The sequence below is a fragment of the Lepidochelys olivacea genome (genome assembly GCF_965140295.1).
Source record: "Lepidochelys olivacea isolate rLepOli2 genome assembly, chromosome: 1".
NCBI classification, from domain to species: Eukaryota; Metazoa; Chordata; order Testudines; family Cheloniidae; genus Lepidochelys; species Lepidochelys olivacea.
The window spans coordinates 122560577-122586411 of NC_140411.1; the positions used below are offsets into that span (position 1 = coordinate 122560577).

The window sequence follows — 25835 nt, forward strand, 5'->3', positions numbered from 1 at the left end:
TTTTTGGGCAATCCTCTGTGGTGGAGTGGCTGGTTGGCCGGAGGCCCCCCCACCGCGTTCTTGGGCATCTGGGTGTAGAGGCTATGGAACTTGGGGAGGAGGGCGGTTGGTTACAGAGGGGCAGCAGTGGCAGTCTGTGCTCCAGCTGCCTTTGCTGCAGCTCAACCATACACTGGAGCATACTGGTTTGGTCCTGCAGCAGCCTCAGCATTGAATCCTGCCTCCTCTCATCACGCTGCCGCCACATTTGAGCTTCAGCCCTGTCTTCAGCCCGCCACTTACTCTCTTCAGCCCGCCACTTACTCTCTTCAGCCCGCCACCTCTCCTCCTGGTCATTTTGTGCTTTCCTGCACTCTGACATTATTTGCCTCCACACATTTGTCTGTGCTCTGTCAGTGTGGGAGGACAGCATGAGCTCGGAGAACATTTCATCACGAGTGTGTTTTTTTTTCTTTCTAAGCTTCACTAGCCTCTGGGAAGGAGAAGATCCTGTGATCATTGAAACACATGCAGCTGGTGGAGAAAAAAAAGGGACAGCGGTATTTAAAAAGACACATTTTATAAAACAGTGGCTACACTCTTTCAGGGTAAACCTTGCTGTTAACATTACATACATAGCACATGTGCTTTCGTTACAAGGTCGCATTTTGCCTCCTCCCACCGCGTGACTACCCCCTCAACCTTCCCCCCTCCCTGTGGCTAACAGCGGGGAACATTTCTGTTTAGCCATAGGCAAACAGCCCAGCAGGAATGGGCTCCTCTGAGTGTCCCCTGAAGAAAAGCACTCTATTTCAACCAGGTGACCATGAATTATATCTCACTCTCCTGAGGATAACACAGAGAGATAAAGAACGGATGTTGTTTGAATGCCAGCAAACATACACTGCAATGCTTTGTTCTACAATGATTCCCGAGTACGTGTTACTGGCCTGGAGTGGTAAAGTGTCCTACCATGAAGGACGCAATAAGGCTGCCCTCCCCAGAAACCTTTTGCAAAGGCTTTAGGACTACATCTAGGAGAACCGCAAATGCCAGGGCAAAGTAATCCTTTCACATGCTTGCTTTTAAACCATGTATAGTATTTTAAAAGGTGCACTCACCAGAGGTCCCTTCTCCACCTGCTGGGTCCAGGAGGCAGCCTTGGGTGGGTTCGGGGGGTACTGGCTCCAGGTCTAGGGTGAGAAACAGTTCCTGGCTGTCGGGAAAACCGGTTTCTCCGCTTGCTTGCTGTGAGCTATCTACAACCTCCTCCTCATCATCATCTTCTTCGTCCCCAAAACCTGCTTCCGTATTGCCTCCATCTCCATTGAAGGAGTCAAACAACACGGCTGGGGTAGTGGTGGCTGAACCCCCTAAAATGGCATGCAGCTCATCATAGAAGCGACATGTTTGGGGCTCTGACCCAGAGCGGCTGTTCGCCTCTCTGGTTTTCTGGTAGGCTTGCCTCAGCTCCTTCAGTTTCACGCGGCACTGCTTCGGGTCCCTGTTATGGCCTCTGTCCTTCATGCCCTGGGAGATTTTCACAAAGGTTTTGGCATTTCGAAAACTGGAACGGAGTTCTGATAGCACGGATTCCTCTCCCCAAACAGCGATCAGATCCCGTACCTCCCGTTCGGTCCATGCTGGAGCTCTTTTGCGATTCTGGGACTCCATCATGGTCACCTGTGCTGATGAGCTCTGCATGGTCACCTGCAGCTTGCCACGCTGGCCAAACAGGAAATGAGATTCAAAAGTTCGCGGTTCTTTTCCTGTCTACCTGGCCAGTGCATCTGAGTTGAGAGTGCTGTCCAGAGCGGTCATAATGGAGCACTCTGGAATAGCTCCCGGAGGCCAATACCATCGAATTGTGTCCACAGTACCCCAAATTCGAGCCGGCAACGTCGATTTAAGCGCTAATCCACTTGTCAGGGGTGGAGTAAGGAAATCAATTTTAAGAACCCTTTAAGTCGAAATAAAGGGCTTCATTGTGTGGACGGGTGCAGGTTTACATCGATTTAACGCTGCTAAATTCGACCTAACGTCCTAGTGTAGACCAGGGCTTAGAGAAGTCGAAGGGGACCAGGGAAATGTGGTATAATGGTTTAAGTCCTTCCTTGTAGAAAGTTCCCAAAGAGCAGTGATGGAAAATTACACCTCACCACTAGACCTCTCATTTGTGAGACCTTGATTGATTCTCAAGAATCAATTCTCTCTCCTGTCCTATTCAACATGCAGCACTAGTGAACTGATCAAATGACAGGGACTTAAGTACTAGCAACATGCAGGTGACACACAATTCTGCCTGTCCTTTGCCATCTACAACCACATCATGACCATCAAGATACTTGGACAAAATCAGCTCATGGATGAAGCACAACTGGTTGAAGCTGAATCCAAGCAAGCCAGAGTCTGTAGTTTAGAAATGTTCCTGGATTTCCCACTAACCCTAAGCTCTCACATAGCAGCATCCCTGAATAATGCTTTCTACCAGCTGATGATGACCTGGGCTTGGTTATACACAACTTTGTCACCTCCCATCTGGACTACAGCAATGAAATATATCTGGACACATCAGCCCTTAGGACACTCCAACTCAGACAGAATGCTGGAGCAGTTCTCAGCAACACAGGCTACCTGAGAACATCACACCTATCCTCTGCTCCCTATACTGACTTGATATTCTGTGGGAAGTCAAGTTCAAGATTTTAGTCCTTATCTTCAAGGTTCTCCACAGTCTATTCCCAGGATATCTAAAAAGATCTCCTAAAGCTTTGGGATGAAGATTGTCATTGACAGTTCTGCTTCTCAGGCACAATAGAACTTTCTACCATAAGGGTTAAACTCGTCTGTTCTGGAGACAGGATTTTCTCAGGGGCTGGTCGAAACTGTGGAATGAACTCCACCCGGGAAATAAGGATCATCACAAACCTCATCATCTTCCAATTCAAATACAAGGTACATTTCAACCTTGCCTTTCCTAACATAAACACAGGGTAGTGTATACATTAAACCAAAAAACAAAATCCTACCAAAACAAAATTCTGCACTGTACATGCCATTTTCACAGTGGGAAGAGGATGAGTGAAAATACACCAAGCACATGTGACAATTGTTACTTATGCTGCTTAATGCACTGCTGGAAGGTGCTCAGATACTGTGGTGATGAGGGCAATATAAGAACCTAGACAGAACAGAAAAAAAACCCAGAACCTTTGGATGAATTTTCAGGGTGTGAACAAAGTTTGTAACAGATCACAGGTCATGGAACAAAGCTGGGAATACCATGCCCAATCTGCTAGATGACCATATTACATTCCTATATAACAAGCTCAAACCAAAACGCTCAGAATAGAACTTCTACTCCAAGTACATTCGCTCCCACAAGGCACCACAACAGAACATGAATTGTGGATTTCAGCATCCAAATCATGACATTGATGTAACAGTTTTAAATCAGATCTTGCAATGAGTCTTACATTTATTTCATCACCTCATGGCCTATTCACAGTTTGGTTTCTAGTGTCAAATTACTATGACTGAAAGAAGTACTATGATTAACAGAAAAGGGCATGGATCTTTAAAAATAATAGATAAGATTATGCAAGGAGGCTAATGGGTTTTGTTTGGTTTTCTGGGTCCTTAGTACTCAATCAGATTTAAACTTGCATATGTGGCAAGACTGGATCTTTTTATAAGTGGCAGATTTGAGAGTTCTCTAAACCTCATTTTAAACCACAACTAGAACTGACAGCTGGACAGCATCAGTTATTAAATACATCCCAAACACAATCTGGTAGGATTTCTGACTTCTGGTATGTATAATGGAAGGGCTTCCTCAAATCCTTTGTATTTAAACCCAGGAGCATAAAGTGTTATAGACATTCTTAATGACAGGAAAAAAATTGAAGGCAGGATCTTATGTGATCTAAATTAGTGGGTAGTCAGCAGGTGGGAAGACAAGCTATCAGTGGAGTCATTTCACAGAAAGAATGGGGCTGGGAATCAGCCTGGAGAATAGGCACTAAAAAGCTTGAGTGAGAACACTTATTTATTGTGTCATTGATCCTGAAAGTGGGGAATAAAAACAATGACAATTATGACCCTTTACACACAGAAAGGCAAAGAATTAGTGCAAGATCACTCTATATAGAGAAGAGAAAATGAAAGATTCAAATATTATGATTAAAGGAATTGTAAGCTTAAAAATCACATTTCAATCTGGAAATTTTGCACCAACTAGAATTACAAGTGAGCATATAGATGCCTATAAATGAGAGAGGGTAAAGAAAGAAACACTACTGTATTTTGTTTGCTTTGTGTTTTGATAATTTTGCATATTGTCAGGTTCACTGTTTTGTTTTTATTATTTTCTAACATTTATATTGTAATCCCAAATCACTTACAAAAAGTATGGGTAGACTTGAAAATGATAATTCATTGTAAGATAAAACATTTGACACTTAATTTCTTCTTTACTTACCCACCAAGACCCAAGTGTAGGCTTTTGTATTTGCGCTGCATCACCTGATGCAATCTAACCCATAAAATGCTGCTCTTCCTGCACTGTTTTAGTTAACTGTAATGTCATTAACTCTTGGAAGGAACACAATATGCCCTGAAATCAGAGGGTGGCAGATAAACAAGAAGAATGAATAGAAGCAGTACGGTCTAATATTTAGTGCACAGAACTGGGAGTCAGGAAATGTGCTGTAGATTCTAATTCTACCTCTGTCTCTGACTCACTGTGAACGCTTAGGGAAGTTTCAACTGCTCTTTTTCTCTTTTTCTGTAACATAGGGTTAATAATCATATCCTACTATCTCTGTTAGGTGCACTGATTTCTTCCTAGGAAAAGTGGTGCAAGTGCAATATATGATTACTATTTTAAAATATTTTATTTTAAAAGTAAATTCACTCTGTAATTTAAGCCTCCACAATATTCTGTTACTAACTTGGGATCTCATACAATTTTCAAAGTCTTTTTTAAGTTTACAGTTAACTTTTAATAAGTCTCTCTTATTCCATTTCTGATGTGTTAGCTGAACTCTCCAAATAAACTTAAGGAAAGAATAATGTACTGCAGGTTAAAAAACTTAATTACTGCATTTAGAAAGCCAGTACAATATCAATCAAGTATGCAAAGAAATCTGAGAATGTAACATCTTTCAAGTCCCAAAGGATACCGCTTAAATGTTAGGGGGAAAATAGCTTAATACAAATTACACTACATCAGAAGTCACTTAATAATTTTAAGAGGTTGACAAGATGACACATGGGTGACAACTAAACGTAACCTCATTCCCTTGTGGTAATGAATTACATTTTAATACTTCAAAAGTCAGCTACTTCAGAATGTTCTGTTCAGTTACAATATTTGTTTGGCAGCAAAAGAATGTTAACTCAGAGATACCCATCACACTGGGGCACTGAAGTGAACAAGATAAAGCTAAAACAGATGAAATATTATTACAACAGACTGTGCTATTTTGTTAACATGAAAGCCACACTAGAAACCTTGTTCACCTTTCGTTCTTGACACTAATTGAGTATCTTGGAGTGAAGTTAAACATTAAGGGACAAATCCACCAGTGTAGTCCCATTGATATCAATGGTACTATTCAGGTGTTTAAAGTTAAGCATGTTCCTAAATGCTTTGCAGGATCAGAGCGTAAACCTACTGTGACAAAGCTCTGACCTTGTCTCAGTGGGTCCCACGCTTTCTGGTGGATTTCGCTAGCCTCAGAGGCTCACTGTGACCCTCCACATAGCCCTTCTCTCTCTAGAGGCAAAGGTCACATCCTACTGAGCCATTTTCATCATAAACCAGCAAGGGAGGTGAGGAGAAGCAACCCTCCCTCACACAGTCTCTGTTGTCTTCCAGTCTCAGTGATTAATCAGGGAGTGAGAGGGGGAGCCCAGGCCCGCCCTCTACTCCAGGCTCCAGCCCAGGGACCCTAATAGTAGCAGCTATGGTAGCTGACTTTTTGGAAATAGGACGTGTACAATTCCCTGGGTCACTTCCCCACAGCAGCCCCCGCTTCCTCAATATCTACTTCACAGTTACCTCAGGGCCTCCTTCTTTGTGCCTGAAATGGTTTGTACTGCTCAGCTCCTCCAACAGCGTGGCTTCCTCCTACAGCTCCTAACACGTGCGCCCAACTGACTAACTGGGAGGCTTTTAACTAGTTTCAGTTAAAAACTAGTTAAATTTAAATTTAAACTAGTTAAACAGCCCCTAATTGGCTTCAGGTGTCCCAATCAACCTAGCTATCTTCCCTGCCTTCTGGAAAGATCTTAATTGGCCCCAGGTGTCTTAATTGACCTGAAGCAGCTGCCATTTACTTACCCTGGTAACAGGGATTTGTTTAGCCTGGGGCTAATATATCTATCTCCCACTACTTTTCTATAGCCATCTGGCCTTGCCCTGTCACACTGCAGAGAATAGCAACCTTGACAACACACTCAAGATCCCAGAGAATCCCTGATAAGATTACAATTCCAAAATGAACAGACAACAAGTTATAGTTATTTTACAACCATCATTGTGGTGTCTGATGCACATATCATAAATCCTACACAATTTGTTGTTTGTTTTAAGATCATAGTAACTTTTTTGTGTGATTGAAATCAAACTGAAGTAAACCACTGGACAGCAAACAAGGCTCACCATTAGCATCGTGGGAATACTCTATTCCAGAAACAGTGCATCTTCGGAAAACCATCTTATTTTCAGTAAGAGTACCAGTCTTGTCTGAGAATATATACTGCATCTGCCCTAAGTCTTCTGTGATGTTTAAAGCTCGACACTGTAGCTGAGTGTCGGTCTCTTCATCATATAAATCCTTGTCTTGATGAATGAAGAATACTTGGCATACTTTAACTATTTCAATGGATACATACAAAGAAATCGGAATCAGAACCTAAAATACATAAAAACACACTAATTAGGAGAAAATAGGGGCATAAATATTATATTGAATTGATATAATCTAATCAACTTTACGGCAGACTAAAATCACAAAGAGTGTATGTACTATACTGTACCTTAAAGAGTTTAATAGGCTTAGATTCAATATTGTAAAGTAATTAAAATGTTTGCAAAGAGTTTACTTGGACAGATTAGAAAAGCCTCTGGTGCAACTGTAGAGCTGAAATCCATAATTATGTCTGGAAATGTGATTATCAAGGCTTGGAGAGAAGCAAACTTTTCAGGGTAATAAGATGAGCTTGAAAGAAGCTAGGAAAGGAAAAGAAGGGAGGGAGGAGAGGAACATACAATACAATCAGAATCCTGCAAATACAAAAGAATATCTTGCATCAAAAAATGGATGAATAGCTCCCAAATTTTATCTGTGTAAATAACAGGCTCTCACTGAATTAGCTTTCCAGGAACAGCAGAGGTAAAATGAATGATTGGTGGAAGGTTCTGCAGAGAAAGCAACGTTGTCAGTTGCAGTTTTTGAGCAGCAGTTCAGCTGAATGAAGAACATACTTTGTAATTGCTGAACAAAGTGTTAAGCTAAGAGAGTTTTCCTGAAAATTTTTTTTAGCAGTTTCTTGGGGATTTTCAAAAATCCACAAAAGACATAATTTCTAGTTGAATGTGCCTTGCAGATGTTTTTCAGTGCTGAAATTTCTGGTTATATACAAAATTAGGCTTGGTCAATTAGACTAGTGGAGTGAATCGCAAGTAAGTACCAGGTGTGGTTATTTAATATGTAAGTACCAGGTTATTTAATATGTAAGTACCAGGTGTGGTTATTTAAACAAAACCTATAGTAAAGGCTGCATACTTAAGTAAATCTGTTCTGAGTTTTCTTTAATAGAAAAAAACCTCTTAATACATTAAAATCATAATGGCAAAGGCCATTATTTAATCCATGCCTCTTCAGTGCAAGATCATTCCCTTCACTAGTATGCTATTTTCTAGTGCTCTGTCAGTTCTAGTTTTACATGTCCCAAAGACATAGACATCCACACTTCTCTTGACACACCACAGTATTCAACAATATAGCAGATCTCATCATCAGAAGACCTGCATTCTCCCAATATTCACCTCCTGTGCATAGGAACTGAATGATGACAACTCTAGTCATTTACCTCCTGTATAAATTCTAAATAGTTTGGGGCCATTAAAGGGTTAAATTCCAGCATTAACCTTGTCCTGGTAAGGTACCTGCATTCCAACACCACCAAGGTTCTAAGTAGTCCTCCAAGGTAGGCAGGTAACTGAGCTTTTGCAGCATGGCATCCCACAGAGTGTGAAGTTTGCTGCTCCCTGACAGGCACCCTCCTCATCTTAACCCATCTTGCTTGTTAAAAAAACAACACACCTGGAATGTTTGGGACGGAACCTCAGCAGGTGTGAATTGTCACAGCTCCAGTAAAGGCAATGGAGGGAAGACAATTTGGAGCATCAGTCCACTGATTTTTTTCAGAGCTCTTTTCATTTTGGTCACCATTAGCACATTAATGAGGCTCCTTTATTTTTCTGGCTACATAATATTTTATTCTTCATTTTTCATGCTTTAATTGTATGGTATCTAATTGTATTGTATTTTAAACACTTAATTAGCTCCTCAAGTTCCTTGGTGGGAGAAGTTGTGCTCTCTTTTCTCGATATATAATTATTAAAATCAGTAAACTGTGAACACAGGAACCAGTGTGGACTACATTGTTACCTGAAAAACTATTATCATTGTCAAAAATAAATACACTGCAGCTAGAACTGGGGATAAATAGTTGCCATCAAGCCCGGGAACATCGAAAACTGGTTTCTTCTCACCATATTGCCACACCCATAGGCCATGACCTGCAGAAAAGTTTAAATAGACAAAAACTTAAATGAACATCAAGAAATTAAAAAACCCACAGCATTGGTTTATTTTGTATGCATTTGTCCTTAAAAGTGATCTGCAAAAGAAAAAAAGGGGAGGGGGGCTTTTGCCTTTTCCTACTTTGTTATGATTTATGAAAAAGACCTGAAATGTTTTTTTTAATATGCATTTTCTACATTGGAAACTTAAGTCCTGTCTGCCCTGGAAGACACCATGACGACTGGAGAATTAGTGAAAAGGTGGCCATCACAAAAGTCAAAGGAATAGAAGCTGAGCAACTAAGAGGGGAAGAGATTTTAGTCAGACTATTTCAATCTCTTTGTTTATTGTCTTTCTTTGTTAGTTCCTATTTAATGCAAGGAAAGTATTAAAATTTTGGAGCAGTGATGTCTTTACCAAAGATATGGCAGTCCCACCCTTTTAATTAGGGTGTGAGAAAAATTAAACATATCCTCTGAGACATATATCAGGTCCTGCCATCCCAGCCAGGAAAGACCTGAGTTGATATTTCTGATATTCATTTTAAAAATAAGCTGAAAAAACCCAAAACCTTAATACCTACCTCCTCCCCAAAACCTAACAATCTTTCAGGCCCTATTCTTTATATGTCATAAAGCAACAAAAAAGAAGTAAAGCCCATTAAAAAAAATCCTTTGTAAGGCACCTCTATCAAGTTTCTAAACTGCCCCTTGTTCCACACTGAAATAACGATACATAAAAATGACATTGTCTCACTAAATATTTTGCAGCAGTGCAAAGCTTTATATTATTTATGCTCTGATATGTCTATAGCTATTTTTAATAATCTAGAGTAAAAATACTAAAAATTCTGCACTTGCAATGGACTATATCAAGTTTCTTTTTACTAAATGTTCTGATTTTCAAAAGACCTAGTGATTTTAGATATCACTAATTCCCAACTTATCGAGATATCTTAAAAGGGCTTGGTTTTCAGAGGGTGGGTACTCAGCACTCTGAAAAACCCCAGCCCTTCTCAAGGTGATTCAAGCTGGGCAGCCCAAAATTGAGGACTCCCAGATCTCTAGTCACTTTTTCAAATCTTGGCCTCTCATTTTAGTTAATATTTTATAGACAATATTGATAAGAAAGTTATGGGGATACACAACTCATTTTAACAATTGGCAAAAAAGAAACAACAAGAAAAAAACCCCACTTCTGTTACTAGGATTCTACTCTAAAACAAATTGGAAATCCTTAGGATGAAATGCTGGTTTTGGATATGCGAGGTGCCCATTGAACTCAGTGGGAACAAAGAGCATAATAATAGTTTGGCCCTCAACTTTCATCTTTAAAGAGGCTATCAACAGCTGGAAAAAGACACAATTAAGGGTATTAAAATAACACAGAAGTTTTGGTAAAATACATTTAAGGTTGCCAAGAAAAATTCCAGAACTTATGTATTACACACAACCAAAACAAAACCCAGACATTACAAAATATGGAATTCAAAAGCAACAGCTAAAGAAATGTTTTGCATACAAACCTTTACACCAAATTCTCAGTCAGAGACCAATACACACATACACACACACTCTAACCAGAACCCAAACAAACTTACCCCTGCCCCTCTATTTTTGTTAAAATTTTTGATGCCAGTAACAATTCCATTGAAATCAATGGTAGTCTTTTCTTTGACTTGCCCTTTGAATTCGGACTTTATACAATTTTTAATATTATAAGTTTGGATACTTAAGTATGGTGGGTTAATATTGTATATTATGAGTCCCTGTTTTCATCTAATAGAGCTAGGTGAATGGTATTGTACTAGTTATGTTTACTCCGTGTTCATATATTACCTTGGCAACTAAGTATGTGCCAAATTCTGCCACCCTTAGTCATGATGAGTTGATTTCAAAGATACTACTTTTGAAGTAGGGCACGACTCATTGCTACTGAAGGCGGCAGAGCCTGACACAATAGTTGTCTGATTTGGTCTTGTAATGGTATATAGTTGATTGTTATTAAAAGATTACTATTTGGATGTGCTTATGTACTAAGCTGATGTTTCCTACCAGAAAAAACAACAACACACTTTACATAGAAAAGAAGTAGCTACACGAATCAAGAGACAGAAGATATACATTTTCGAATTTTTAAAGCAAAGCATGTGACTCTTAGGATAGAGTTTGGTCCTTAACTTTTGTTTTTAAAGAGGACTTACCGATGGCTGAAAATAGACACATGACTATAAGTATGAGGACACACCAAAGGACATCAATATTCATCTGTCTTTCAAGCTTACTGCGCTTGTAACGTGGTCCACTATTATTTAACAAAGCTTTGGTCTCGTGCCCTGCAATAGCAATTACATTAAATAATATAGATATTTGTTGACAGTCTAAGGAAACTATCAAGTGAACATGTAAAGTCAAAGGAAAAGCTGTCTTTTACCTGCATAGATTACTATCCCTGTAACCTCTTCTGTGTTCCTAACAGTACATCCACGCAACAAAAGGTTTTCTTTATATAGTGCATCCTTTTTCCCACTTGTATGTACACTGCAAAAGATTTAATAACAGAACTCGACACAGATTATCCCCAAAGCTTAAACAGTCAGATCCCCATTCTCTGGCCTGAGGACAAAGGACTCTGGGATTCACAAGCAGTCTTGACACCACAGGTATTCCATGGAGGATATATTTGGGTCCAATGAAAGGGAAGCGAAGGGGAAGGATGTACGTGCACAAGTGAGAGCAAGATGATTGCACTACATATTTCTTACTGACTGCTCTATAAAGAAGAAATGGCATGTACTTTATAATTATATAGGTTCTAATTGTGGCTGTACTCCTGAGTTGAGTTTTGCACTTAGAGTAGTATAAAGATTATTTTTGAAGAATTCTACAAAATATTTGTATAAGTATCCTGTATCTCTCTGTTTTTTTTTCTATTTTCTAACCAGTGAATTTTTCTTTTCCCCTTTCCAATTCTCAATCTCTTGAATTCCCTGGGTCCTTTTGGCCCAATTCTGTCTCTGGGAACTCTGTGATCCCTTTTTCCTTGCTCTTCTCCATTCCCTCCACAGCCTACTTGCCCTTACTCTCTTTGGCCCCCTCACTCTGATCTCCTTACTGCCTGCTAAACAGGATCAAATTAAGAATTCTTGGGGTTCTAGGCACAGAATATCCTGAAGCTCCACCTTGTTATAAAATACTTAAACTTTCCTGAGATGATTAAAAACATGTCATTTAAAGAATTAACAGCATACGGGAACAACACAAGCATCTTCGCCAGACATTAACAATTATATGTTTAGCTAAAAATTAAAAATTCACAGCTAACAGGTTCCCAGAAAACACGGCTGGCTTGATATTGTACGTGAATTTAGACGTTAAATGCCCTAGCTATTCCATGCAAGCACTGACAGAGAAAAAAGATAATGAATTCACTACAGGGGAGCAGAGGTGGGTGAGGTAATTGGTTATTGGAGCAACTTCTGCTGGTGAAAGAGACAACTTAGAGCTCTTCTTCAGTTGAACAGCCGAGAATCAATAATCTCTGGCTTGTGTCAGCATTTGTGGAAAATAGTTTTCGATCAATATGTGCATCTGTGCAATTGTTAACACTGCTGACTCCAATTACATTTAGGGAATGTGCAGCGCATGGCACATAGTCCTTTGGTGGGTTCTCTGTGACAGATGGGCCTACGGACTATTGTAACAATCAGTTGCATCACTAGCATTATCATACAATTGCCCACAGCTGTTAAGACACATCCAAACCTAGGTTATTTATTATAGCCAGCACAGCTTTAGCCAGGTTTGCTCCTGTGTGGTTCTCAAGTGGCTGAAACCCAATTAGTTGGCCCTCTGAATGAGAAATCAGAAAATGAATGTGAGCTGGTCTACAAGCGCTTCATCAGGTGGTGAATCAACAATTACAGAGAAATACTTGGCTTGCTGCAATTCTCTTACTATGGTGGTTTTAATTTTCTGTCTCATCAATTCAATGAATTTGTCACCTACAGTTGAGGGCAGGTAGGATGGCTTTCCTCTTCTCTCGAAATTTAGCAAGGTGGTCAGCCAGACATGGATCAAATGGTAATATTAGCTCAAAAATCCCCAAATCTCTTCCATAGCTTTTGGAGCCTAATACTTCATCCTGACCCCGGAAGCCAAGCCCACAAGTACGTAAACTTTGTAACTGCCACCACACACTGAAGAATGTCTAGTGGCATTCTAGTTCTAATGTCTAGTGGCAACTAGTACTGCTGTTCTGAACTGAATTGGCATGCCATAGCAGAGTCAACCCTACCATATTATGTTTTTTTAAAGTTTTAACCAAGCTAGCACACAGGTTCAGTGTTCTGTACCCCTCTCATGTTTGAAAGTTGCTTCGGATGTTTCCCATCCCCAAATCCTTTTGTAAAAGCATACAATGCACTCGAGAAAAAGCTTAATTGAAAGCAGTAAACATTTCCAGGAGATGGAGAGTAAACAATCCAATATCATGCAACAACTTCACCACCGAAGAGACAAAATGAAAAAAGTTCTTCAGTGAACACTCTTTTCTTCTCTGCAATGACCTGCACAGAAATCAGGAAGTTTTCTACATCTGCATTTCTGTGCACAGCTGTACCTCTAGCAATCCCAAACAGTCTCATTGGGTTTCATCGAGTTTTCTCCACAGCGTGGGATATGTGGAAATCTGGATGTTCTTTGTATCCAGGTAAATATAATAAGTCTAAGATATTTCAAATTAACCACTAAGTGGTAATAATAGCAGCCTCTAAAAACAACTGCCTGACCACTGAAGCCAAACAGACAAAAAAGTGGGGCATCAGGATATATGAGAAACTCTTAGTAAACAAAATAACGTCTATCCTAGCTGAGTACTACTGTTTGTTATTTATGTATTGACAAAACCTGCAATTACATCAGAGAAACAGGGGGAAAATGCTTGGGAGAATGGATTGCCACAAGGGAAATACTAAGAATAAAAAAATAACTTCTTACATCAGTAGCACTGTAACATTGCTAAGGGGATGGAGGGGGGGAAGAAAAGTCAAATAACTTTTATAGACCTGCTGAGTATGAATGAAATTCCACATAACAGACTCCAGTATCTTAATGCTGCAGAGCAGTTGGTGAAGGAAAATTGGAAATATTTTAACTACTGTGCATTCATATAAATAGCACTGAAAGTAGAATTCTTAATTTTTCAAAACAAATTGGAATGCAGAGCTAATAAAGAGAAATGTTGAGAAACTGAATGCACTAGAATAAAACTAAGATATCCAACTACTGTTGCTGCAGCCTCAAACTTTATTTTTATGTTTATTTTTCTATATGTTATTTTATGTAGTAGATTTTGCTACCCTTAAGTATGGTACAGTTTAACACCATGTATTGCCAATCCTGAGCATTTAAAAAAAACAAACCATGAACGAGGGCCCCCCAAATCATGAAATTGGCTAAAACATCGTGATTTTTTTCATTTAAATTCTTTTTATTTGTCTTTGGTTTATGAGCCTTTAAGATGCACTTGGGTCATGTGTTCATGCTTTTCTTCACAACCTTGAGTGCTAGAAACTTACGTTTTTTAAAAACAAATGCTGACATTCTAACCTTATCACATGCCTTTAGGAGCTGTGGCTTTAAGAACCACATCAAATATCATGAGACTAGCAGTAAAATCACCAGAATTGGCAACACTTAATCTGTGGAAACACTGAGATGACTCTCAGAGTAAGGGGCTACTCAGAGCATTACACAGAAAAAAAAGAAAACACACTCCCTCCCTCAAAGAGTTTGCGATCTGATTTAGATGACCAGGTGAGAGAAAGAACCATGGTATTGCCAAGTGTTTAGCAGTGGGAAGGTCTGGATTTTAGATATGTTATAGATACAGCAGTAACAATATCTGGCAAGAGACCAGAACTGAGGAAAGAAGGAAAAGAAACTGGTAAGATTACCTTGAGTTTGAAACTTTGAAGCACAAATGGTTTCTGACACTCTAGTAGAGAATTCCCCTCAGCAGTTCTAAGATAGCAGAACATGTTTTCATTTTATTGATTTCTGAGTTACAAAAATTCTGCTTTTGTCCTCTCTCATCACTGTCCCATCCCTGGATCATGGACTTCCTAAGTTTGTGCTCAGCACAATAAGCAGCAATCATTCACTGCCAGCTTAGAAGTCTGAGTATTTGGGATGTATAAAAGATTTATACACTCAAGGGAGAATAATTTGTTAAATTATCCACAATGGACTGCAGTAATCCTACTATTCTGAGTACTATGCCTTCTCTGCTTTTTAAGACCAAATCCTCCCGCAGCTTGACTCTGAATTACCAGGATATTAGCTTAAGTTTCCAGTAAAGTGTTCAAATTGTAGTTAACTTCCCTGTTAATACGTGGACTTGTTTTTCACAAATCTACTGGAAAAGTAATAGCTCTGGTTTGTGATTTTATATCCCACACAAGTTCTTTATAGATGTTAATGACAGCGGACTGCAATATATATACACTGTTCACTACAAACTTGTGTATACGGTTATAACTAGGGCCCTACCAAATTGGTGGTCCATTTTGGTCAACTTCATGGTCATAGGATTTTAAAAATTGTAAATTTCATGATTTCAGCTATTTAAATTTGAAATTTCAGGTGTTGTAATTGTAGGAGTTGGCTGGGGGGGTAATCGCAAGGTAATGGTGGGGGGGTGGGGTTGCGGTACTGCTACTCTTACTTCTGTGCTGCTGCTGGCAGGGCGCTGCCTTCAGAGCTGGGCCCCTGGCCAACAGTCACCACTCTCCGGCCGCCCAGCTCTGAAGTCAGCACAGAAGTAAGGGTGGCAATACCGCAACTCTGCTAAAATAATCTTGTGATCGCCCTGCAACTCCCTTTTGGGTCAGGACCCCCAGTTTGAGAAATGCTGGTTTCCCCTATGAAATCTGTATAGAATAGGGCAGTAGTGGGCATCATGGTAATCTGCGGACCGCAAGACCATTTGTTTACATTGACCATCCGCAGGCACGGCCGCCCACAGCACCCAGTGGCCGCAGTTCGCTGTTCCCATTGGCTGGGAACAGTGAACCGCAGCCATTGGGAGCTACAGGCAGCCGTACCTGAGGATGGTCAATGTAAACAAACGGTCTCATGGCCTGTCCGTGGATTACCCTGATGGGCCGCATGTGGCCTGTGAGCCGCAGATTGCCCACCACTGGTATAGGGTAAAAGCACACAAAAGACCAGATTTATGGAGGGAAACCAGATTTCATGGTCTGTGATACATTTTCGGACACCTAACAGAAATTCCAGATCATAGGCCCTGGTTCTCATACGGCAATTCAATCACCTTGACATCTGCTGGGAGAGCAATACAGCAGTGCACAGACAATCCAGAAAGTTTTTGAAGAGTGTTAGGGACAACTTTAGGGTGCAAGTGCTGGAGGAACCAACTAGGGGCAGAGCTCTTCTTGACATGCTGCTCACAAACTGGGAAGAATTAGTAGGGGAAGCAAAAGTGGATGGGAACCTGGGAGGCAATGACCATGAGATGGTTGAGTTCAGGATCCTGACACAGGGAAGAAAGGAGAGCAGCAGAATACGGACCCTGGACTTCAGAAAAGCAGACTTCGACTCCCTCAGGGAACTGATGGGCAGGATCTTCTGGGAGAATAACATGAGGGGGAAAGGAGTCCAGGAGAGCTGGCTGTATTTTAAAGAAGTCTTACTGAGGGCACAGGAACAAACCATCCCAATGTGCAGAAGGAATAGCAAATATGGCAGGCGACCAGCTTGGCTTAACAGAGAAATCTTCAGTGAGCTTAAACACAAAAAGGAAGTGGAAGAAGTGGAAGTGGAAGAAGTGGAAACTTGGACAAATGATGAGGGTGGAGTAAAAAAATATTGCTTGAGTGTGCAGGGGTGTAATCAGGAATGCCAAAGCACAATTGGAATTGCAGCTAGCAAGGGATGTGAAGGGTAACAAGAAGGGTTTCTATAGATATGTTAGCAACAAGTAGAAGATCAGGGAAAGTGTGGGACCCATACCGAATGGGGGAGGCAACCTAGTGACAGATGATGTGGAAAAAGCTGAAATACTCAATGCTGTTTTTGCCCCTGTCTTCATAGACATGGTCAGCTCCCAGACTGCTGCACTGGGCAGCACAGTATGGGGAGAAAGGGAGCAGCCCTCAGTGGTGAAAGAACAGGTTAAGGACTATTTAGAAAAGCTGGACATGCACAAGTCCATAGGTCCGGACCTGATGCATCCGATAGTGCTGAGAGAGTTGGCTGATGTGATTGCAGAACCATTGGCCATTATCTTTGAAAACTCGTGGTGATTGGGGGAGGTCCTGGATGATTGGAAAAAGGCAAATATAGTGCCCATCTTTAAAAAAGGGAAGAAGGAGAATCCAGGGAACTACAGACCGGTCAGTCTCACCTCAGTCCCTGGAAAAATCATGGAGCAGGTCCTCAAGGGATCCATTTTGAAGCACTTGGAGAAGAGGAAGGTGATCAGGAACAGTCATCGTGGATTCACCAAGGGTAAGGCATGCCTGACCAACCTGACTGCCTTCTATGATGAGATAACTGGCTCTGTGTATATGGGGAAAGTGGTGGACGAGATATACCTTGACTTTAGCAAAGTTTTGATATGGTCTCCCACAGTATTCTTGCCAGCAAGTTAAAGAAGTGTGGATTGCATGAATGGACTACAAGGTGGATAGAAATCTGGCTAGATCATCGGACTCAATGGGTAGTGATCAACGGCTCAATGTTTAGTTGGCAGCCAGTATCAAGCGGAGTGCCCCGGGGGTCGGTCCTGGAGCCGGTTTTGTTCAACATCTTCATTCTGGATGATGAGATGGATTGCACCCTCAGCAAGTTTGCGGATGATACTAAACTGGGGGGAGAGGTAGACAAGCTGGAGGGTAGGGAGAGGGTTCAGAGTGACCTAGACAAATTGGAGGATTGGGCCAAAAGAAATCTGATGAGGTTCAACAAGGACAAGTGCAGAGTCCTGTACTTAGGACAGAAGGATCCCATGCACTGCTACAGACTGGACACCCATTGGCTAAGCAGCAGTTTTGCAGAAAAGGACCTGGGGATTACAGTGGATGAGAAGCTGGATACGAGTCAACAGTGTGCCCTTGTTGCCAAGAAGGCTAATGGCATATTGGGCTGCATTAGTAGGAGCATTGCCAGCAGATCAAAGGAAGTGATTATTCCCCTCTATTCAGCACTGGTGAGGCCACATCTGGAGTATTGAATTGTATGGCAACTTTTCCCCATCTTACTCATCGCTAAACAAATAGCATTTGCTACTAATTTGCATTTGTACATAACAAAGTAAATCACAGTCATCCACTGGTGTTCTACATACTCTTAGAAAATGACATGGAGGAAACTAAGCCATGGGAGAGAGGAGCTGGGGAAAATACAACACATTTATTTTCCTGCACTTTTCCCCGCCCCATCCTACAAATGATCCACTAACTAGGTACATAGAAAAATGATAAGCTATTTAGACACGGAAATTTGGGGAAAGAAAATTACAAACTAGGGGATGTGCATGGAAAAAATTCAAAACCAGCGCTCTGTAAATTAGATAGGTCTGAGAACTAGCCTTCCCAGGTGAAACACAAATGCTGTGGGTCCACTGGGGAGACGGCTGAGCTCCCATTTCTATCTCTGCAGGGTTGAACCTTTAACCTGGCACTGGTTCAGCACTGAATTTTCCCCTTCCTGGGACTCATTCCAATATGATTTTCGAGGGAAAGAAGGAAACCTTTCTCTGGGAGTATTTTTTTTTAAATGGTGACTTTTTGAAGCTGCTCAGAAATTTGGAATGTTAGAACTAGACTGTAGGAGAATGGATTAGAGAGCAGAGTGTAGGTGAGATGGTCAGAAGTGCTTGATAAATACAGTATGTTTCATGGCTCTGCAATTTCTCACATGGACATCATCCCAAAATATGTGGCATATAAACACCTAGAGAACATGCACATACCTAGTATGAGAAATGGCTACACTAGCTGCATTTAATTATTGTTTCAGTACATAATTGAGAAGGTATTTGCATGGAAACAGTCGTGTTTAACAGAGCCTGTCTCCAACTAACTTCTGCCTTTTCCTGTTTGTTTGCCTTGTATCCCATTTGCTAGAGTGGGATCAATAGGGTGATGTATCAATACTATATCAACACACACACAAAAAGATAGAAAATGCCTCCTCTCACCTCCAACCCCATGTTTTTCAGATATCCTGAAAAATAAGTTGTGGGGTTGTCATTGTTTTCTCAATAGTTGAAGGGCTATAAACAAATATCCAGCAATCCTGTAAAATGTCGGCATGCCTGTGATTCCTGCTGCTACTGCCAGATGAAGATTTCAGTGTGAAATTAAAATCTCTCTGAATTTGTCTGTTTTTAAAATATGAAGATCTTCCACAACCGTGCAGTGTTTATTGTTGTTTTTGTTTTTTACAAAACTGTTCGTATTGATAAAGATTTCTAAACTGGGCAGGGAAGGGTTTGCATTATCTGGGTCTGAATACTTTGAGCAGCTTTTAATAGTGTATTTCTAATTTTGAACTTGAATTGACTACATGGTAGAAGTCAAACGGACGAAGCCACTTGGTATATTTTCTGGATCTTTGACTGGCTGAGCCTAACCCTTGTGGTCAGGAGGATTAGCACAAGTCAGTTTGACTTATTTACCAGCGAGAGTGTCCGGATAGCGTGTGCGCCTTCTAATTCAGCCAAAAGAAAAAAATATCGGAAAATCATGGCATCTCTTACTTTTCTATTGGCTTGAACCTTGAGCTTTCCCTAGCAACTACTCACCAGGGCATATGGGGGTCTGCTTGCCTCAAAGGCCTTTTAAGCAGATTCCCAGATGTCATATGCGGGGAGCACTATCACCAGAGACCATGCTGACTTTGGGAGGGGAGGCAGTGGCCTTCTTTTTGAAAACAACAGAGAGGAGAGGGGGCCTCTGGAGGGGAGTAGCAGACCACCAGTTTATTCCACGCAAGGTGATAACAGATAAAGGGGATGGGGATTTGCTCGGAGGAAGATGTGTGGCAGGTTCTGCTGGGGAAGGTTGATTGCAGCAGGCCACAGAGAAAGAGGCATCAAAACTTTATTCTGAAATGCACTTCTAACTTTTGGATGTCCCCCATCACTAGCTTTACATTTATTTATTTTTTATGATGGCAAAGCTGATTTGCACCATGGCTTTAGATACATTTGTATGTTGCGAGTTTACAACACTCTCTTATATATACATGAGATTACCAACTCTCACCAGGTGCTTGGGGCGGCATTCAGAATAGGGCTCTTCCCGCTGCAGCGGCTTTTGGGCGGCAGCTCCACTGCTCTTCCGGGTGCGGCAGCAATTCGGCGGCTTGGGGCAGCAAAATTGGTAGAGCTGCCCCTGACTCTCACTATAGTTGGTGTTTCTTAAAGCCCCAGGCTTCTGGAGTCATGTGATTATGTGAGGTTTTCAGCTTTTATTTAAAATTTAAAAATAATTCTAGCCCCTATAGCTCCAGAGCAAAGCTGTAAAACCAGAAAGCACATACTGCCCCCATGTATTTTTAAAACAAAATCTCAGTATTTTTAGGCAAATTTCATGATTTCTGCGGCCCGAGTCATGATTTTTGGGATCCACAGATGAGCAGAAATTGTGGCCGTGATTAAATCAAGTTGTTGAGTGGAGTCGACTGGGTATGTTCAGTGCAGTTTATGACTGCGAGTAAAAAGGTCAGCTTCAGTAATGCTTCACATCTGCAACACTGAGAAAGTTGGGGGGCAGGCCAGCCGCCATGTATTTTATTGTACTTTTTAATGGCTCATTGTGCCAACTAGTATGCTGATCTGCATACAGTGTACTGACCACCAGTATTGGTAATAAATTGGCATTCTGCTAGGGAACAGGCCAGCTTACTTGTTGCTGAATGTGCTGCTGCATGCAGAATTGTTAGTGTTTCAAAATATGAGCGAAGACTTTCTGGCATGCAGCTTACTAGATGTCTTTCGTCACTGAAGTCTTGGTATCTAGAAGCCTCAGCAGTGCCTATACTGGGATGTGAGGTCTCCTTGCTCCTTGGTCTTGGTGGTGATTTTTCACTTCTCTTGGACGGTCTCTCAGGGCATGGGGTCTTTAAGTTAAGTCTGAGTGCCCGAAGTTGCTCCATGGTCCTGGCTTACCAAAGCTGGAGATGAGGGAGTCACTGGAGTGCTCTGAGTGGCTGAGCCGGAGGTACAGGGGCTGAATCGGACCCCATGGGTCCCAGTGAGCACTCCATGAGGAGCAGTTTCAGTCTGTCTTTTTTCAGCTTCCTAGATCTGCTCTTGAAGCTGGAGCAAACCTTATATTGCCGTAAGATGTGGGGTTCTCCAAGGCAGTGGAGGCAGCTGGAATGCCTGTCACTGAGGGGGAAAGACCTGTGGCCGGTCTGGCAGGGCTTTAATCCTGGGGTTTTTGGCATAACCTGCTAGGAAAGGCTGCAAGGAAACAGGGGCCCAAAGGCAAGGAAACTCACCTCAAAGGAAAACTCGAGGGGAACACACACCCCAAAACTGTACTATAAAAAATACTCAAACTAAAAAAACAAAGAAGTAGGTAAGTAAGTAATACCAGCTCTCATCTTAACATGAGCTGTATGTCTTGTGGTACTAGTACAGGGCCGCAGTCTCAGCTGGTCTAAACCGATGTAGCTGCAAAGGAGCTATGCTGATTTGCACAAGCTGAAAATCTGTTCCATGGCATTTATAATGTTCAGATAATGTACGAAGGAGTGTCCATCCTGAACTCATACTCTTTGAAGCTGGGGTGGATAAACAGATTATGAAATCGGGCGAGGGGGGTGGGGAGTCTTATCTATTACTTCCCTGCTTCAGGCATGTATAGCCATGGTGTTAGCTGACCGATACATTCATCTTCAGGAATGGAAGTGAGAGACTTCTAACTCCATCTGAATGGAGAGGCAGGAGTTTTGAATGACTGCCCCAAGACACGGAGCATTCCACAAATAGATGCACCTTACAAAAGAGAACAATTTTAGCAGTTATTCTTGATAAGCAAGAGAAAGCATTCCAAAGTTAAGAAATGCCAGAATTAAAGTTGCCTGTGCAACCCTCATTCATCTCTCTTGTGTGTACGCATTGTGATACAGTCTTGGATTACATGATCACATACTATTTTTTCTGTAGAACTGATACCTCTGTAAGTGTACAAGGTGCTCCTGCTCTGGGGATGAATCAGGGTTGTGTAGTGAAGGAGGCTGTTGTCTGTAGGATTCCTGACTCATTTGGTTCAGAAGTTGGAAGCTGTGCAGGGAATGAGGTAGGGGACTAGAAGAAGAGAGCCTGGAAGTCAAATGTCTTATAGAGAAGGGACTGAAGACTGAAGGTAATTATATGAAATACTCACATGTAACCTCGAAACCTACTTAAGTCATTGTTTGGCTTCTCACATTCAATGACACTGGTGAACTTCAGGGGGTCAAATTCAGAGTCCTGGAATCATAAAAGTGTTAAATATTTAATCTTTTCATTAAGACTTTAATTTAGAAGCATACTTTATTTTATTTTATTTATTTATTTTTTTGCACAACATCCATAATATATTTTGGGTGGGCTTTTTAAAAGCACCTCAGTAAAAATGACTTAGCAGCCCAAGTCTCACTGAAAGTCAATGAGACTTGTGCTTCAAAATTCCTTGGGTGCTTTAGAAAGTCTCCTGTTAAAAGGATGATTTCCTACCCCCCCAAAGTAAAAGAACACACGTCTCAAAGGCATGAAATAAACAAAAAGTTAGACGGAGGAGCACATGTATTTTGGGTTGGAGAGGAAAGATCAAATTGGTCTGAGCAGGCTGAAAATATTCAAAGTATCATTACTAGGTTTCAAATACTTCAAATTTAAACAAAGCAACTATAAGTCTGGAACACTATAAGACGATATATTGTGAACTAGGAAAAAGTTAATACGAACTTTCTGAAATGTAAGCAATATTTCTTAATTGCTTTATACCAGCTGAGACGTATTAATCCAATAGAGTAATTAGACACCTACAGTAGGATCCTTTTTTCTCCTAGTTAGCACTCAAAACTCTACTTGATACTCTGGCTAATGAGGCTGAAGTTGGCATGTGGTCATTGGACATTTACCAACAGCTACCCGACTATGGTGTTGGAGACAGAATGTTCTATCATAGAGCAATTATTTCATTTAATTAATGAAATGAGATGTTTCCTGTCGATGAGGTATTAAACACATGGTGGATTGAGTTAAATCAAAGTGATTTAAATACCCTATCTCAATAATTTAAATCAGAAAGCAGCTTGATTTAAATAATTGATTTTAATCTTGTTTTGCATTTGTAGTTTTTATTTATTTTCCTAAAGAAAAATTCATTCTCATTGGTTGCCAACCATTATAACATGTTGATTTACAACCAAATACAGCTTTTACATGGGCTTGGAAAGATAATATTTTTATTGGTATATATCAGTAAATGTCAATTTCACTGTACCAATGAAAATCTATTTCTACCGATAACAATCGCAATTTACAGATAGGCAAAATAAGAAAAATGCTGCTTGAGAACTTCTTAGAATTTGATTTTGGGATATTTACTTTGTGATATATTCACATATGATAGTGACAATTTGTGTTTTAATGGTTATAAAGCTTTAACTTTTTAACATCTGTCATTAAATTATTGTCCAACTCCCCTACTCATAATTTATTAGTTAAGTAAAACTACCTTACATGTGTCAGATACAAGGGAAAAAAAGTTTAGCAAAACATGTTTTGCATTTAAAACTAACTGATTTCTTAAATAAAGGAAATTATTTATTAGGGCTATAGTTGACTATAAATAGTGAATGAATGGACTGTTTCTGGTCAACAAGGGCTAGATTTTTCAAAAATATGTAGGTGTCTAAAGATGCAGATTAAGTGCCTCATGAGATTTTCAAAAGTGCCAAAGTATGACATCTTGTGAAGACTGTTACATTTGTGAGAAGCAAGAGAAGAAGCAGGGCTGAGAAGATGGGGTCGAGGACTACAGTGGCATCTCAGGCCACAGAATCAGGTGACAGAGTCACATTTGTATACAGAATTCAACTTGCAATCAAGAAAAACAAATAAGTAACATGAACAATGTGTAACTGTGAGCTGCCAGGAAGCTGCTGGTTCACATATTCCTATAAAGCGAGCATCAAAGAACCTAAGACACAATAGGTGATTTGGGCACATATTGGGAGCCAGGTAGCCAAAATATACAGGCTGAGGAGAATTGTTAGTATTATCTCAAACAGATTGGGCTTTTGAATTTTTTAAGTGTAGTTCATTACGAAAAGTGACTGTAAAATAGCATTACTGGGTTCCGTAGTTATTGTGAATCAATGACTTGTACATCAAATAGGTCAGTTTATGAGTAAAAGTGCCAGACTCTTACATTCACCTGGAATCTAACAGTTAAATCTGGGTTTCTGCCTTCTCTGTCGTATCAGTAGAATAATTGTAATATTTGTCCAGAAGAAAGTAATGCTGTGTGATATTGTGGAAAAATGTCTTAACCCCATGTTGTAAAATACCCCCTGAATGTTGCGAAATCACAATCGAAGAGTTTGTCCCCTTGGACAAATGTAGGTTTCAATCCAGCTATGTATTAGAGCATCTACTTAATTTTACATCACTTCAGTGGAGCTACTCAGGTGCTTAATTACTTAAAATCACTATGTAATACATTTAAATATTTTTTTAAACATTGTTTTCTGAAGTCAATGGAAGTATTCAGGTCTCAAGACTCCAGGCCAAGATAAGATGAGAATACTGCATAAATTACTCATTCAACCCTTTGGCCATGTGTTCCTCTACTAGTCCCTTTAACCACCTTCAGAGTGGTGTACACAACTTTTCAGACAGAACTGAGGGTTCACCAGTGAGAATACTCTTAAAAGTCTTCAAACCTTGAAGTCTGAGGTCTGCTTCCAAACACCTCAGTTGTCCCCTATCTCAGGGTGATCTCATTCCTACTTCCAGTGTTCAAGGGTTCACACGATAAACACTACCTTGGCAACTAGCACTATCTGGGAACTCCCCATTATATGCCTTAGCCGCCAATCAGCAGAGAGCATGAGTGGGGACCGGGTGACGTCCCTCCAAGTCAGACTAAGACACATTGGGGAGCAGGCTGGAAATCTTGCACTGCCCATATAATACCTGGTCTGTGGATAAATAGAAAAACCAGTCCACCAGACTGTCAATCCAACATCATTCACCATACAAAAAAACGTATACCAGAAAACTGAGTTAATCTCTGTCACACACACCAACCTAGCAACATATGAAAATCACTGAAGATATTTCAGTAAAACACATTATTGTCCTAGCTGCAAATTATATAAAGGGTTAGTGCCAGACCATTTTAAAGTCTAGGGGGTACATCTATACAGCAATAAAAGACCCATGGCACAGCTACAACTGGTCTGAGTCAGCTGACTTGGGCTTGTGGGGCTTGGGTAGTGAGGCTATAAAATTGCAGTGTAGATGTTCAGATTCGGGGGGGTGGGTCTCAGAGCCTGGGCTCCAGCCTGAGCCCAAACATCTACACTGCAATTTTATACCCCCACAATCCAAGCCCTGTGCCCGAATCAGCTGACCTGGGCTCTGGGATTAAGCGCCACAGGTTCGTTATCATAGTGTAGACAGACCTTCTGTGTAAACGGAAGGACAAACAATATTTAAGCTGGGTAGGGACTTCACCAACTCATAGGGGTTTCATTATAGCGCACAATAATGTCACTTTTGAGCAGGCTTTAGTTTATTGAGCATACATTTTCATTCAGTGCTCTTAAAAAAAAGTCTTAATTCCTTTGATAAATGTCTCTCAGGAAATCCTAGAGACACTTAACACCAAAGGCCAAGCTAATCAAATGAAAGCTCTCTGTGGCTGCTGAACTCAGCAAACAGAGTATGGCTCCAAAGCTGTGTAGCTACATTAACTTTTACAGAAATTGCAAGTTTATGGACTGTGTT

General features: G+C 40.7%; 1 protein-coding gene across 1 annotated transcript in view; it reads right to left on the reverse strand.

Annotated features, from left to right (window-relative positions):
* ATP10A (ATPase phospholipid transporting 10A (putative)) overlaps positions 1 to 25835 on the reverse strand; it is a 163988-nt gene that overhangs the window by 51599 nt on the left and 86554 nt on the right. Inside the window, exons 3-7 of the mRNA XM_084639464.1 lie at positions 22219 to 22304; positions 11229 to 11335; positions 10999 to 11130; positions 8661 to 8791; positions 6647 to 6899 (exon numbers count right to left, since the gene is read on the reverse strand). Of these exons, the coding sequence (XP_084495590.1) occupies positions 6647 to 6899; positions 8661 to 8791; positions 10999 to 11130; positions 11229 to 11335; positions 22219 to 22304 (709 nt within the window). The remainder of the gene's footprint in view (positions 1 to 6646; positions 6900 to 8660; positions 8792 to 10998; positions 11131 to 11228; positions 11336 to 22218; positions 22305 to 25835) is intronic.